The 16,715-nt window shown below is 40.5% G+C and overlaps 2 protein-coding genes across 2 annotated transcripts; both read right to left on the bottom strand.

Annotated features, from left to right (window-relative positions):
- Window positions 1-647: 647 nt before the first annotated feature.
- Window positions 648-7,218, bottom strand: LOC117809712 (interleukin enhancer-binding factor 3 homolog). The gene is made up of 4 exons (XM_034679180.1): window positions 7,094-7,218; window positions 3,413-3,503; window positions 1,013-1,224; window positions 648-915 (listed from the first exon to the last, which is right to left on the bottom strand). Exons 2-4 carry the CDS (start codon window positions 3,413-3,415, stop codon window positions 651-653), a joined length of 480 nt encoding a protein of 159 aa, XP_034535071.1. The 5' UTR covers window positions 3,416-3,503; window positions 7,094-7,218; the 3' UTR covers window positions 648-650.
- A 1,941-nt stretch (window positions 7,219-9,159) lies between these two features.
- On the bottom strand, window positions 9,160-16,223 carry LOC117809713 (prostaglandin E2 receptor EP1 subtype-like). The gene is made up of 3 exons (XM_034679181.1): window positions 15,678-16,223; window positions 12,705-13,618; window positions 9,160-10,115 (listed from the first exon to the last, which is right to left on the bottom strand). The coding sequence occupies exons 2-3, from the start codon at window positions 13,569-13,571 to the stop codon at window positions 9,840-9,842; spliced, it is 1,143 nt and encodes a 380-aa protein (XP_034535072.1). The 5' UTR covers window positions 13,572-13,618; window positions 15,678-16,223; the 3' UTR covers window positions 9,160-9,839.
- Window positions 16,224-16,715: the final 492 nt, after the last annotated feature.

Below are 16,715 nucleotides of genomic sequence, written 5' to 3'. Positions count from 1 at the left end.
ATAAGTTCACCTTGACCTTCAGGCACAATAAATGAGGCACAGACAAATGATTACTCTATTTTTGACACCAACTTGCACAAAAGGCTGGTACGTGACTGGATAAAAAATAGTATGGGAGGTAGAGCCTTCAGTTATCAGGTCCCTCTCCTTTGGAATCATCTACCAGTCAGGGTCCGGGAGGCAGACACCCTCTCTACTTTTAAGAGTAGGCTTCAAACTTTCCTTTTTGATAAAGCTTATAGTTAGAGCTGGATCAGGCTTGGACCAGGTCTTAGTTCTGCTGCTATAGGCTTAGACTGACACACTGGGATCCTGTCTTTCCCTCTCTCTCCTCTCTCTGCCTGTCTCTCACTTTAACTCTTCCTGTCCCATTAAAGTTACTAACCATAGACCTTTCTGGAGTCCCTGAGCTCCCTTGTCTCGTAGGTTCCTCTGGATCTCTGCTGTAGATTCCTTTTTTGGGTCTTTCTTTCTTTCATCCCTCTTTCTTTTTCTTCTTTATAGCATTCCTTCCTTTCTTTTATTCATTTTTCCTTTCTTTCCTTACTTTCACTCTTCCTCCTTTCTTTCATCCCTTTCTTTTTCTTTTTTATTTAATTCCTTTCCTTCTCTCTCTCTGTGTTCTTTCCATGTCCCTTCATCCTTCATCCTTAGGACCGAGTACGGTCTAGACCTTCTCTGTTTGGAGAGAGTCTGAAAACAAAACCACAAGGACACAGGCCCATAATGACTGTTCTCACCTTGAGCTGTGTAACCAGGTTTTCAGCCACCTTCTTCAGCAGACTGATGGTGGGTTTGTCCTTACAGAGGAGCACCAGCTCCAAGTCCAGGTCCCCCTTCAGCAGCAGCCCCTTCGCCACCAGGCCGACCCTCATCACGCCTCGCAGGGAGCGCGTGGCCTGATCTTTGGGGTCACTGTCCGGCAGAGAAATACAAGAAGGATTAGAAGTGAGCTGAGAGACAAATTCAATCGTTCCTCTGTAGCTCATCCGGCTCCCTCACGCCTCCTCACCTCTCCTTATCAGTGTCGGCACTGTCAGAGTCAGACTTGGAAGTTCCCTTCTCCTGCTTATCCAGCCAGTCAGACACGGCCTTGAGGGCTCGCTCTGTGTGAGACACCATGTTCTGCACGCTCTCCAGCTCCTCCTGGGTCGGGTAGATAATGGAGTGTTTGGCCATGACATGGCGGTCATCGTTCATGAAGACACGCATGCTGCGGTGGCGCTGTGGGAGAAAGAGACAGAGGCGTTCAAGAAAAACAACTCGAGGGACGGGGTGAGTATAGTTCTGGTTCCTTCCCTTAGTCTGAGTTTTGGTCTTTATTTATCTTCACCTCTATTTTGAATAAACACAACAGCAAGTTCCCAGATTTACTGCTGCCCCCAACTGGTCTGAGGAATGTCTGCAGAGGTGCTGTTTGTCTCTGCACGCCTCAGGAGCACACAGACTTTAGTAACAGATTTATATTCTGCAGAGTCCAGCACTTTCCTCTAATGGGACAGCTTGTAGCGGTCTAAAGTTTCCACTATGGGAGGGTATTATAACCAACACTACAGGCTGTCACAAATCCCTGTAGAGTCAAATCATCAAGTGTCAGTGTCTCATTTCAATGAGAGAGCTGATGTGATTGGGCGACAGGAACTTTTTGGTGCACCTGACTCTACAGCAGGAACTTTACCCCTGAACTACATGCGTTTGGACCGGTGGACCCAGGGTCTAACTCTAGTTCAGGGGTAGATAATCTCCCCCCTAAAAAGCCCCTGCTAGGGGGGTAGTACTTTTCAAAGGTCCCAGGACTTTAAGGGGGTGGGGCCTGCAATGCTGAACGCGTCTGATTGGTAGATTAACCTCAGTGTTTTTATTCCTCCCTCCGTCCACAATAACATCACACACATCTGTGATTCTCTTGATTTCTCTTTCTTTCATTAGTTTTTATTTGTTCTATCTTTTTTGTATGTGTGTGTACTTTTCAAAAGAAGAAGCTGTGATTCTCTTGATTTAGCAGCTTGTAACAGTAGTCTTCTCTCAGCCCACCGTGAATGCGTCTCTCCTCCCGGTGTTCCGCTTTTAAAAGTGACCCTGTAAACTGGAGACCTTCAGCTGAACGTGTCAGTGTTTGTGGAGTTTACACAGCTGTTGAAACACAGAGGGAGTTCCTGGGAATGCAAACTAGTTTAGTTTTTATTAAGATTTCAAAATATCCTCATCAGATATTTAATGATGGTCTAAAGACGTTTATGAGGGATGCATCCGGCTGAGAGTCTCCAGTTAACAGGGTAGCCGTTTAAACCAAAACACCGGCCGATCTCTGCGATCACGGCTTTTTGAGTTCAAAAGGATTTTAAAGCCGTGTTGAAACGTCTTTGCTACTCGCGCTTATCTCCTCTCACGTGTTGATTCAGTGAATCCATCTGTGATGAAATATAGCACCATCTAAAACAGACCAGCTGAGTCTCTTCATGCTAACAGGCTAACTGTTGTGTTGCTCAGAATGATACCTGCCTGTCCGTCTGCTTCTATGGTGTCATCTGTGATGAATGGCATTCCTCTTTGTGTTACTGCCCTCTACTGGTCTGGTGGTGTAGTGCATTTACTTTTTTTCCTCCATACGTCACTGGCCTGATTTACACAATCTACCCGGGACTTCAGCCCGCGGTCCAAACACTGACAACAATGGGGGACCAGGAACCTTTTAGTTAAGGGGAAAGTAGTTCTGGGGGCTAAAAGACCCCGGGACTCTTGGTGGAAATGCACCTTACCTGTGGCTGTTTTCAAAAATACAGACATGCTCTTAGTCTTGTTAGTTTGCAGGAAGGCGTTCACACTCTCACTCAGGACACACACACGGCCGGTGCATGTCAGGTCATGCTGTTAATGCAGCAGAGTCCTGACTCACAGGATTACTGAGTTACCCGGACAAAGGTACAGAGGAACACCCGGGCAGCTCTTCAAATTGAAAAGGTTGGCTTCAGAGGAGGTATTCAGAGAACTCCATTAATCCTGATTTATGACACGAGCTCCTGCCAACTTTAAAATAAGCTGTACTCCAGTTCCCAGGTTCTTCTTTTTCAGCCACGGGCTTGTGTTTGATTAATTAAAACATTAGAGAAGTAGGTCTCCTGAGCAGGCCGAGCTTCTAACACCAGTGATTACACAAGCAGCGCACACACACGCAGCCAGAGCTAATTTAGAGGAGAGCAGTGATGTGGAAGCTGCAGCATGTGCACCTAAAGCCCGGGGCGGACTGGAGGACCGAAGCGCTGGCGTCGGTCCTGTGACTTAAATTAGACCTGACACATTAGTTCGCCTCGTTAACGGGGACGTTCATCAAAAAGGGGCCAACGATGTCAGAGAGAAACAATCAGAGCTGCGGAGAAATGTAAGAGTAATAAAGAGGATTCATTACCATTACCATTGTTGATCTAAAGCCTGGTGTCCTCTGAGCCCGGTGAGTGACGGTGACGGGCGTCTCAGCAGCGTGATGAGTATGTAGCAGTCCGTCACTACAGCAGGGGAACACATGCAAACAATCAAACGTTAGCATGCAGGTGCAGCAGAGGCGGAGGGACGGGGGGTTAGGGTTCACACCGCAACACACCGAGGGAGGAAACTCAGAAAACCCAACCCTGCGTTCTCAAACATGCAGAATATGAACATTAATATTCATGGAGAGCAAAAGCAGGCTTCAAAATGTTAAATATATATTAGTGAATGAGTGAGTCAGAGCAGTGCTACAGGGAGGGACTGATTTCTGAACAGGAGGTCAATGAGCGGTCCTTCACGGGTGACTGGCGGTGCGTTGTGACCCACAGGACGCCCTGTTAATGCATGAACATGGCGAGATCAGGACAGAGGCGTGTAAACAGGCAGAGCAGAGTCGATGTCGTGACGTGATGATGGCGTGACGGGTGAAAAATCTAAATGAAAGGGCGCACGTTAGCGTGACGTAGTGATGTGTCCTGTCTGCTGTTAGCGACGCACGCTGTCACATCTCTGCTGATATTTGGGTCTCTCCTGTGTTTGATTATACCCGTTCCCCTGATATCAACACTTCTTCTCTCAGTCATCCAGCAGCATGATCATTGCTTTGTTCCTCAGGCTTGTTGAATGACTGTAGTGGCTATGAACAGGTTTTTAGGCTCTTACTTTGCAGAAACTCTCACTGCTGTTTTGGACGACGGTTCCTGAGATGCAGGATTGAAATAGAAGCTTCATATCAGGACTCAGACTTCTGATGTTTAATGACACCCGCTTTGACACTGACAGTAAAATCCCAGTCTTAGTGTTCCTGGATCTCTAGAGCAGGGGTTCCCAAACTTTTCAGCCCACGACCCCCAAAATATCTGAGCCAAATTCTCACAACCCCCTCCCCTGTCCCTCAGAGTGATTTAATGTGTCTTCATTTAGCTGGTCTGCAGAAAGTGACCCTCCCTATATGAGCATGTGTCTGTGTTTCCTGTGTGTTCTGAATGAACCTGCTGCTGCTGATGCTTTAGATCATTAACTGTTCACTAACTCTAAACTTAGGAGTCATCTGGAAACAAAGAAAGGCAGAAAAAGGTTTTATTTCAAGTTTAGCTTCTATTATTGTCAATAATATTAACTGTAAACGGGTAAAATGTACTATTTCTTCTTTAAAAAAATTGAACTATTCTAAAAGACATCTCACGACGCCCCAGGGGGTCCCGACCCACACTCTGGGAGCCCGTGTTTTAAGCGGTCGGTGTCCGTATACGGTGGTTTATTTTGAAATTGAGCGGATGTTGCATGTGATCCTCATGCCTAACTTCCTGTCCAGGTCGATGAACTCAGTTCAGCTTGACGGCGCACGCGTCGTCGAATATAGACCTGACGTATACCTTCATATCTAGTGGCGCGGGCACGCTCCTGAGATTTACTGAGACGGGCCACGGCGCTCCCTGTGTGAACATGAGCATTGACTAGAATGCAGACGTAACGCTGTGCAGAAGTAACGCAGTGCATCCTGTATACATTGGGACTAACTAACTATTAGCACAGTCCCCCGCCCCCCTCTGCAGACACAAGGAGAGAGAACCATTTAATGAATGTGCAAAGTTCTAGAAGTTTCCACTGGATATCATCTAGATATTCTTATTTTACTTCACCTAATATATTGGTATTTTTTTGTAGACATTTTCTCCACTTCTGAAGGTTTTTTTTTTATTTAAGAGCAAAAAAAGCATCATATTTCAGGTGCTCTGCAACCACTATCAGGTGACTGCATTTTAAACAAAAACCCTTTAACCCTCCTGTTATGTTGCGGGTCAAACTGACCCTTTTTAAAGTCTATTTTAGGCAGTATATGCTTCCAAACCAGCTTAATGCAGGATAAAGATCTGGGCAGCATGTGACAGAAGAGATGTGTTAATTTATCAACACCTGCCAAGGGACTGCAAATGCAAATTAGCTTTAAGCTAACTCGGGTACAATGCATCAGATGGTGACATTTATGTTACATATTGAACATGGTCCCTTTACTAATAAATCAAATATATATATATAAAAAAAAAACATCACTTCATAAAAATATTTAAAGCTGCTGTGAGGAACTTTTGGATTTATATCAATTTTGGCGCCCCCTTGTGGACAAAGTGATACCTCTTATCTCTTGTTCTGTACATGCAAAAGTAGTGTTTTCAACAAAAACCTCACCCTGCTGTCTTTAAACAGATTTATCACTCAATGTGATTATTTACCATGAAAACAGCTGAAAAAGGTGTTTTTAAAGTCAAATGTTAATCATGTGGTCTGACACCTACCCCCCTCTGAGTGGTTTAAGGCTTTAAAAATGACAACAGAGAAGGTATCAGTGTTGTTGTTTATGGCATTGTTTGCTTTTGAAGGTCATAAAGAGGCATCAGTGTTGGTTTCAGTCTGTTTCTCAGCTGGTGAAAAACTCCTTATAGTGCCTTTAAAATGTAAACTAAACAAAGAAAACTGTGTCATGTAAAACTATTGTATTTATATTAAGGTCTTTCCAAGGTATATTAAAAAGTGTTAACATGAATTTTAATGTAAAATGAGTGAGATATCCTCATTGAAGCATGATGTGTGAGGATTAAAGAAAACAATGGACTAAGAAATTGAATTAAAATTAGATTTTTAAAAAAAAGTGTATTGGGATTTTTGGGGGTTGTGACACTTTTGGATAATTGAATATTCCCCGGGTCAAATTGACCCAGGAACATTATTTCTGTTCCAGAGAAAAACACAACAGGAGGGTTAAAGAAGATTTAAGTCACCTGAGATATTCGATTTTTAAAATGTTTTTTTAACCGATTAATCGAGTAATCGAAAATCACGACTCATGCCTTCCTGGTTTGAATGCACCAATAAAACAGGCTTTTCTCCAAATCATTGAAATTTAACTCATTAATTAATAATTAAATTATAGTATCAGAGTGTATTAGAGGAGAATAAGGTGTAAAACGTGGAGAGAGAAAACGTGCTGTCTCTGTTTCTACGTCGATTCAACAAGCTCCTGAACGCACCACGCCAGCCGTAACTGCTGTTGTAATTATACACCTGTTAAACCTCCACTCACTCCAAACCTTTCACTCAAACAAAAGGAGGGAGTTATTAAGAAGCAGCCTCACGGTTTCTCACCCAACCCTCTCAGCTCCATCAGGGGAATTTAACAACAGACGCCATTTTATTTCAGAGGCTAACATCCCCCACAAAAAGAGAAGAAACGGATCACCCATCGTTTGAAAGTGCGCCGTGCTGCCGAGCTTATCCCTCCTTCAAACACTAAAAACACCTCCTAGTGAGGAGGCTAATCAGCTCTATGATGGAATAAAGGCTGTAACAGAAACTGGGGACGTGTTATTAGTATTCTAATATTAGTCTGTTGCTCATCAGACACCAAAATGGTCGAGGAGTCTGACCGAGACCCCATCAACTGCTGTTAGCTTAGCTCCACACAGCAGCCTCTCTCTCCTCCATTGAGCGCGTTAACTTCACCTCCCTGTATCACGCTGACACTCTATAAACTCTCTCTTTATATTTAATCTCAAACATATATCTCTGTGGAGTTATTTTAAAGCTGGCTGTGTCAGATTCTCTCACTCACCGTGGTGTCGTTGCTGCTAACGGACGCTGCTGCACGTTAGCTCCCCGGTCTCGGCAGCATTGGAGGGAGAGGACACGCCCACGATAAAGAAAGAGCGCCGCTGATTGGAGGGAAGTTGCGTGTGACTATGATTACAGCGAATCAGGAGTGAATGGGCGTGGTCAGATAAGGGGCGTGGTTAGAGCAGAGAGCTTTGAAGTCAACCGTCTGCCCTCAACAGCTGGTTGTGTTTAATTCAGCTAATTTAGAGGCTGATTATATTAATTAAGGAGGGACAGGACACAGGTGTTTCATTATAATATATACTTCATATCACAATGGGAATATTAAAGTGTTATCTCTTAGAAAACTGAACATTTTACATGTACTGTGAAGAGACTAGTGTCTGTTCTTCATACTGTGTATGTTTGTTTTTAAATAACATGGTGCATTTTTTATCATGCAATAACTTACCTTATCTATTTATCAGATAGAAGTGTACATCGTGTGTATACATCTGTAATAGTTGCCATATTTTATTTTATTTTATTTTACTTTATCTTATTTTACTTTACTCTATTTTATTTTATTTTATTTTATTTTATTCTATTTTATTTTATTTTATTTTATTTTACTTTACTCTATTTTATTTTATTTTATTTTATTTTATTCTATTTTATTTTATTTTATTTTATTTTATTTTACTTTACTCTATTTTATTTTATTCTATTTTATTTTATTTTATTTTATTTTATTTTATTTTATTTTATTATATTTTACCTTTGTCATTGCTATTATTATTGTTATTATATTTTTTAACTATGTTAGTACATTGTTGTATTCCCCCGTCCCGTGCTGTAAGCTGCTGTAACAAAAGAATTTCCCCCAATGGCGGACAAATAAAGGATATCTTATCTTATCTTATCTTGTCAGGATGAGATCACATGCTGCAAAAGGTTGCATGAGAATTACAGGGTAAAGACATGGTAAGACTCAGTCTGACCCCATCTTAATCCACCATGAGCATTGGTGCAATGCTCATGGTGGATTAAGATGGGGGACTAGCTAAATACTGCAAGCACCTTGCAGTATTTAGCTAGTTACAGCAGAGAGGACAAACTTCCTTTAACAGGCAGAAACCTCCAGCAGGACCAGACTTATGTTAGACACACATCTGCTGAGACCGTGTTGGAGAGAGGGATAGAGGAGAATAAGAGAGTGAGGTGATAGTGATGATACGAAGCTGGAGTCTGGAACGTCCACAGCAGGAGGACGTCTACGGCAGCTCAGAGGAACCTACGAGACAAGGGAGCTCAGGGACTCCAGAAAGGTCTATGGTTAGTAACTTTAATGGGACAGGAAGAGTTAAAGTGAGAGACAGGCAGAGAGAGGAGAGAGAGGGAAAGACAGGATCTCAGTGTGTCAGTCTAAGCCTATAGCAGCAGAACTAAGACCTGGTCCAAGCCTGATCCAGCTCTAACTATAAGCTTTATCAAAAAGGAAAGTTTGAAGCCTACTCTTAAAAGTAGAGAGGGTGTCTGCCTCCCGGACCCTGACTGGTAGATGATTCCAAAGGAGAGGGGCCTGATAACTGAAGGCTCTACCTCCCATACTACTTTTAGAGACTTTAGGTACGATGAGCAGGCCTGCATGTTGGGAGCGTAGTGGTCTAGAGGGGTAATATGAGGTCTTTAAGATATGAAGGTGTCTGACCATTAAGAGCTTTGTAGGTCAGAAAACGTAACACTTACCTGTTCCTCATTCCTGTGGATTTTCTAGGTCCCTTCACAAACTTTAGGGTCCAATCATATTTCATTTGTCATAGTTTGCCATTTTAAATAAACCGGATCTGATAGGTTTCTATTCTAGTCAATGTGTTAACTTCCACTGGATCCACTCCGCAGGTCGGAGTCCTCCGGATCAGATACACAAGACTTCTATTTGTGCCGGGTGCCGGAGCACGACGCATCAACTGAACAGAGCAGATGGAGCGGGACAGGAAGTCAGGTTTCACCAAAATAAAATGAAAACACAATCATTGAGAAAGTTGTAAAATATGGTGAGCAGTAAAACACAAATCAAAGATGAACTGTTAAAAACTGTTTATTTTTGGATTAACACTCCATCTTTTTTTAACAATATCACATTCATTAGCTTTTTTTGGAACATATACTGTAGCTTCACTTTAGTCCCCGGACACTGGGGGAAATACTGTCGATACATTCACAGCCAGGTTAAAACACAAAGCACACATTCACATTCATCTCACAGCACTACATCAGACATAAAACACACACACGGTGTTATTCACAGCCTTTCTTTTCTCAGGTATGAGAGCGTTTCCACGACACACTGACGCTTTAACAAAGTCAAACAACAACACAAACACTTCCTTTAAGTTGAGATGTTTGCTACAAGACTGGATACAGACTTCACCTCAACCAAAAGTTACATCAAATCAAATTTACATCTTCTCTCATAGAGGACAAACTGTGGTGCAAACACCACCTGAATGTGGGAATGGATGCATTCAGATGAACACACGTAGCAGTTTGTGATTAGCTTTACATTTCACCCTTTAACTTTAACACATACAACAACCCAGAGGTTCTAATAGCTGCTCAGGAATATTTAGATCCTTATATTTATACTTCATATGAACACTAGCTCTCATTCTGACCAATGAGGGGACACATTTCTTTATCATATGGACATATTACACTGTGTCATGATGTGGATGACAGACTGTGATCTGTTTCAGTGCTTTTTAAATCTTGGTGACTTTGTTTTTGTCCGAGCTCTGAAAGGAGCCGACATCCCCGCGTAGGGAGCGGAACATGCTCCCCTTCAGACTGGCCTGCTTCTTCGTGATGCGGTAGATCTTTCTGAGGATGGCTCGGCGCAGCAGGATGTAGACCCACGGGTCCAGGATCTGGTTGCAGGTCGCCATCCTGACACCTGTGATCATTAGCTGCCTGTAAGTTTGTCTGTCACTGCCGAGGGAGTCGCTGTAAGACTGTATGGCCGACATCAGTCCAAAGATCTGAAGATGAGAGATAGAGAATATATTAAAAAACAAAGTTGATTAATTATAGTTTATGTACTTAAAGAGGTTTTACAGACTTCAGTTGGTCTGTGTCGTCTTTGAACATGTAAATAGTGTCAGCAGTGCTCATAATGCAGCCGACCAAGAAGTTAAAATGGTGTTAAAATCTTTTAAACATGAGAAATCTGATTAATGAAATGTCCCCTTCAGTTGAAACATGTCTGAAAAGATTAATAGAAAATGTGTTTGTATTATAAACGATGGCTGCAGCGTATAACTGCAAAAACAGGCGATGCCTTTGATGCTACTAGAATTAAAGGAATTATTAATATTATAGCCAAAATATGTGACATATTTTAACTCTATTAAAACCTTTTAATTTATCATTTTAATGTCATTTTATTATTTTATTTATTTTTAACTCCTTAATTGTTATCTAATTATTATTTCTAATTATTAATCTGAGACTTTAATCTCTACCTTTTTTATTGTCTTAATATTTATTTGATCTTTTATTGACTTATTCCTTCAATATTTCCCTTTGTTGTTTATTTATATACATTTGATTGCAATAAGTGTGTATTACTCTCCACGTCTAAATCCATTTCTGCTTTATGTTTAACCATTTCATCTTTTTAAAAAAAATCAGTGTAAAGCGGGGTTTCCCAAAGTGTGGGTCTGTGTTTTTGTTTTTTAAAGTGATCTAAAAATAGTACATTTTACTCATTATAGTAAAAACATGGACACAAACAGGAGCTAAACTTGAAATAAAACCTTGAAAATATAAAGTGTAATGAGTTTTCTGCCTTTCTTTGTTTCCAGATGACTCCTAAGTTTAGAGTTAGTGAACAGTTCATGATCTAAAGCAGGGGTGTCCAAACCTTTTTCAAAGAGGGCCACATATGATGTTGTCAGAATACCTCAGGGCCAGTGGCTCCTACTGAGACTTAGGAATCCCAAAAGTTGTATATGAAATATTTATTTAATAACAATCATTTTAAATTTTGTCTCAATAAATCAGTAACTAGGTAGTCCTCAGTTCTCCACAAACCATGTACACATGAGCAAACGTTATCTTCTTCTGGAGGAAAATGTTTCTCATTAGGGTCGGGCAATGTGGGAAAAGTATTGTATCATTATTTTCCTATGTCAGGATCATGATCTAGATTTCATCACACTTCTTTTTTATGTGGTTTTTAAGACTTTTCTGACCAGCAGGAAACATTTTAAGAACAAAATAATTATTGTCCTGAGTTCTGAACATTTTTGATGCACCAAATTTTGCCTTTTCTGCACAATTTCATAATTTTGATCTTGTCTTGTGTCCTCTTTTGTGTCTTCTGAACTTTTAGTGTTCATAAAGAACATTTTCACATCATGATAAAAACATTCATTTGAAAACTTGTCAACTTTAAGAGTTCTTGTGTTTCTTCTTTACTGCCGTCTTGCAGAATTCACACTGCTTTGGCTTTAGACATGTAGTCCATATGAAGCTTTTTGAGATGTTTCTGGATCCACTTTAGTTTTGTTTGTAGAAAGAAACTGTGATTCATTTCTTTGCTATAAATAACACAATTTAAGATGGAAGCTTGGGGCCATAAATAAATGGACCTTGGGCCGCAATTGGCCCCCGGGCCGTACTTTGGACACCCCTGATCTAAAGCATCAGTAGCAGCAGGTTCATTCATAACACACAGGAAACACAGACACATGCTCATATAGGGAGGGTCACTTTCTGCAGAGCAGCTAAATGAAGACACATTACATCACTCTGAGGGACAGGGGGGTCACGAGTCTTTGGCATCTATATCTGGGCTGAAAAGTTTGGGAACCCCTGCTGTGAAGCACATTCATTTAATTGCATTTGATTAGTATGAAAGGTGATCTTTATAATAAAGCTTGATTGATTCATTTTCAAGCTTTAACCGTGAAATATCTGAGACACTTGTTGCAGGGGTTTGATGAAGCTCAAGATTAAAGATGAAATAATAAAAAGAAATGTTGCTGTAGCAATAAAGCAACTCAGGAAGCATTCAGTTCAACACATTAATTCATTCTAATTAACTTGAAGTGCCTTTTTATTGTATTTATGGGCATAACAGCTTTACCTGCATTAATAAAAAAAACAATACTTGCTTTATATAATTTTGTTAAATGTTGTAACATTCATAACTTTGCAAAAAAGTTTCCAACGGTTAGGAAATGTTAAATTATGCAAAAGAGGTGAAATAAAAGGATAACAAATCTAAGAGGAAAATGAAGAAGAAGTTAAACTCTATGATCCTTATTGTAGGGAAGTGAAAAAGGGAAGCTGCATGTTTTGGGGTTTTATACAAAGTTTGGAAGTATTAAATAAGACAGGTTTGGTTCATGCATCAAGGTAACAGACCTTTAAAGTCCTCCATCTGACTTGCAGTAATAATAATAAATTAAATATAATTTTAAAAGCTGTAAATACTGGACAAAATGAGTCCTGTTTAAAGAAGACTCTTTCATAAAGACTCAATAATAAATGCAGTATTTGGAGGTTTTGTGCCCCTGCAGCTCTGAAGGTCTAATGTTGTTACTGTAGTTCCCCTCACTCACCAGCAGAGGGCTCCAGCAGATACAAGAAGTGACCATGATGCCGACCAGCTGCACCACCATCTCCGTGTCGTGGGACCGGGCCGAGCACCTCTGAGTGCAGGACTTCTTTTTTAGCCGTGCTCTGATTAACGTGATCCCGCTGATGGTGTTACACACAAAGGCCGAGGCCAGAGAGCTCAGAGCGAGTCCAGAGAACAGCACCGCAAAGGCCAGGTCTGTCAGCTCGGTGTCCTCCATGACCCTGATGAAGCACCAAGTCCCCGGGTACTGATCCGTGTACACACCCAGGTGGAAGTAAGGCATGAGGGCCACACAGAGAGCCATGAGCCAGATCATAGTCAGTGCCACCTTCGTCCGTGCGGTGGTCACCAGCCGGGCGTGCAGCAGAGGCTTGGTGATACCCAGGCAGCGCTCTGCGGCCATGGCACACCCGAGGAAGAGCGGGCACAGGCCGAAGAAGACCATGCATCCTCCCAGAAACAGGCAAGAAGCATCTGGATCACCAGGGTCCCTTTGGAGGTTGGTGGCAGCGTCTGCTGTGGAGTAGTTCCCCGCTGAGTATCTGCTCAGCACGAGGGCCCCGGTGATCACGTGTCCTGCAAGATCTGTGGCCACCAGAGAGCTGGCGAAGAGCAGGAAGGTGGCCTTTGACCTCCGGCGGAAGCGGTTGTACGCCTTGGCGAGGATGATGAGGGCCACAACGTTGAACAGGATCCCCAGAGTCATGGTGAGGCCGGCAGCCGTGGGGTTGTTGGGTAGCCGGGTCACATTGTGCGCCACAGCCTTCATGTCGGGCTCCTGCTGCATGGTGGGGTGGTTAGAGGGAGCTGAGGGGGCGAGGGTGCCCAAGGGGTCTGAGTGCAGCATCACCACTGGGCTCTGGGCCTGATGTGGATCCTCTGGTTAGGAAGATACTGAGAGGAGAAGAGGAGACAAAGGGACCTGATCAGCATGCCTGACACCAAACAGGTCTAAAGAAGGAGGACCAGTCTAATCCTGAACCTCAGTTTGAGCTCCACCTGACAGACCTTATGACTTACTTTGAGCTAAAACTGAAAGTATGTTTCAGTGTTCAGGCTCTCTGCTCTGACTTGTTGGTCCTTGCTCTGAGCGACCTGTTTCTTGAGAAGAGATTAGGGATTTCAGCCACACCCTGATCCTAAAACCTGAATCCCAGCAGCTCAATTAGACCTTCCATTTGAAGACGCGTTTGATAGTCTGACGTAAAACCATCACACGGCTGAGTTTCATAACCCTGATGTGTTTTCATGTCCAATCATTTCCAACGACTCCTCAAACATGCTGCCAACATCACCGCTCAGTGTCTCTCTTCACACTTTATAATAATAATAATAAAAACAGTGACAGTCTGAACAAGTTGGGACAGTCTGTGTTACTCTGACCTCACATTCCTGCTCAGGTATGGTTACCTGCAGGGGCGTGTTGAAACTGTCAACAATGTGGTGCTTAAAAACAACACACACATGCATGTGTTCACGCCGCAGGGAGAATATTTATTTAAATATGACTCTGTGTGAAAGCAGAGGGACAATAGCTGCATATTCTAACACTCTTAATTTACATCTTTGTTTTTACCTTGGTTTGTTTAGTCTGTGCATATTTCTTACTGGTGTCATTGGTTTGGTAAATATACTGCAAATTTATTACATGTTTTATTTCTAATAATTACTGCTCTTTTTGTAATGTTTGCACTTTGCTGCTGAAACATTAAATGTCCCTGATAAGAGACGAATACAGGATTATCTTATCTCTGACTTTAAGAGCCAAGAGTTCATCTAAATGAGTGTTTAGATAGATAGATAGATAGATAGATAGATAGATAGATAGATAGATAGATAGATAGATAGATAGATAGATAGATAGATAGATAGATAGATAGATAGATAGATAGATAGATAGATAGATAGATAGATAGATAGATAGCAGCTTACAACATGGGTCATGAGAATTAGCAATGTACTTAAATAGTTAAAAAATAAAACAATAAAAGTAAAGTAAAATAAAATAATAGTAATACTGATGAGATGAATCTAAAATATGATCAAATAAATAATAAAGTAAAGTAAAATAATAAAAATATAATGTAATAAAACAAAATAAAACAGTAATAATGTTAAGGTGAATCTTAAATAAGATATAATATAAATAAAATAAAATTAAATAAAATTAAATATAATATAATAAAATAAAAATATGATATAATAAAATATAATAAAATAAAATAATAGTAATAATGTTAAGGTGAATCTTAAATAAGATAAAATTAAATTAAATAGTATAAAATAAAATATAATATAATAAAATAAAATAATAGTAATAATGTTAAGGTGAATCTTAAATAAGATAAGATAAAATTAAATTAAATTAAATATAATATAATAAAATAAAAATAGAATAGAATAGAATAGAATAAAATAATAGTAATAATGTTAAGGTGAATCTTAAAAAAGATAAAATTAAATTAAATATAATATAATAAAATAAAAATATAATATAATAAAATATAATAAAATGAAATAATAGTAATAATGTTAAGGTGAATCTTAAATAAGATAAAATAAAATAAATTAAATGTAACATATATTCCCTTTGTACACTTCTATCTAATGAATCCATAGTAGTGCCTGTCAATGCACTGAAAAAATCCCACCAGGTTTTAATGAGCATAAAAGGCATTACTTATGATTGTTAAAAAATATATCTTATTTCTTAAAGTTCTAACAAATATTTGTACCTAATTTTGCTTCTGACACACTTGAAATAATATATAATAATATATAATAATATCCACAGACAAATATTTGCTTTAAAGGAGCATTCTTTCTCTAACGTTCACACTCTCTGTTTTATACTTTGTCACAAAAGTTTCAGTAAATCAAACTTTAAAAGTTGCATTAAAACATTTGACCAAATTTAACATTTCAGCACAGAAAGAGGAAGAAGAAGAAATACCTGAAAATGTCCTCTTGGTGTAATAAATCCATGGAAGTGATCCAGATTTGAGGAAACACAACAGAAGTAAATCCAGCTTCTTGTTGAGTCCTCTCTTGTTGTTTGGAAAAAAATTTCCTCCTCTTAAAAATGTTGAAAGTCTTCCTCCTCAGAAGAATGTGCTCCTCTGTCTCCCTGCACATGCTCGTCCTCTGATACCCTGACTCCACTCTGCTGCTTTTATACGCCTGAGCTGCACCGAGCTCACACCACCTCTGGGTGTCTCAGCGTCCGCCTCTTTGGGAGTCCCTGAAGGCGACAGGACGTGCTTGGCACTCAGAGAGAGGAGAAGGAAAAGTCAAAATCCAGCTGACCTTTCTTCCCTAAACCCTGGTGGGATGAGGATTCACTGGACATGGGAGATACAGGGTCAGTTCTCTGGAAGGACAGATTTAATGTGGACGTGAAGGAATCAGGGTTATTGTGGAGGAACCCTTTGTTTTTTTCTCCCATCCTCTGATACTGGTGAATCAAGAACTCTACTCAGTGCATTTCCTCTGTCTTCAGCCTGTTGCATCCTATCTGTTGAGGAAGACTTGCAAAGAGCGGTCTGTTCTTGCAAAACGCTGAAGGAAACGCAATGCTGGAACCTCCTCCTCAGAACGAGATGAATGCAAACAGACTTTGGCACATCTGTTTTGTGTTAAGACATTAAATTTGAGTTAATTTCATTTGAAAACATGTCTGTAATAAAGCTTTAGATTAAACATGGATTAAATAAAGGCTTACATGTTGAATCTCTCATTAGGAAAGCATGCACAAAGAAAAAGTTAGACTTGAAAGCAGATCTTTTCTGCAGCCAGAGGCTGCAGAAAAGATCTGCTTTCAAGTCTAACTTTATGAGGGATGATGTAGTCGAAATGACTTCACATCAAGTCTGCGTAACTTTTAACTCTATGTTCTATTACCAACAAAGACCCAACACCAAGACCAGGTCAGATCCAGTCCCCTCTCACAGACAGGACTCAGTCTGATCTCATCTTAATCCACCATGAGCAG

Source organism: Notolabrus celidotus, unplaced genomic scaffold, assembly GCF_009762535.1.
Source record: "Notolabrus celidotus isolate fNotCel1 unplaced genomic scaffold, fNotCel1.pri scaffold_370_arrow_ctg1, whole genome shotgun sequence".
Lineage (NCBI taxonomy): Eukaryota > Metazoa > Chordata > Actinopteri > Labriformes > Labridae > Notolabrus > Notolabrus celidotus.
Note: the sequence above shows the minus strand (reverse complement) of the source record. Positions and strands in the feature narration are given on the sequence as shown.

Bases quoted from the DNA above. Each gene is read 5' to 3' on its own strand.
- LOC117809712 (XM_034679180.1), bottom strand. The intron at 916-1,012 runs GTGAGGAGGCGT...TCTGCCGGACAG, and splicing joins GCCGACACTGATAAGGAGAG to TGACCCCAAAGATCAGGCCA.
- LOC117809713 (XM_034679181.1), bottom strand. From the start codon at position 13,571: ATGCTGCACTCAGACCCCTTGGGCACCCTCGCCCCCTCAGCTCCCTCT. The intron at 10,116-12,704 runs GTGAGTGAGGGG...TCTCATCTTCAG, and splicing joins TCTGCTGGAGCCCTCTGCTG to ATCTTTGGACTGATGTCGGC.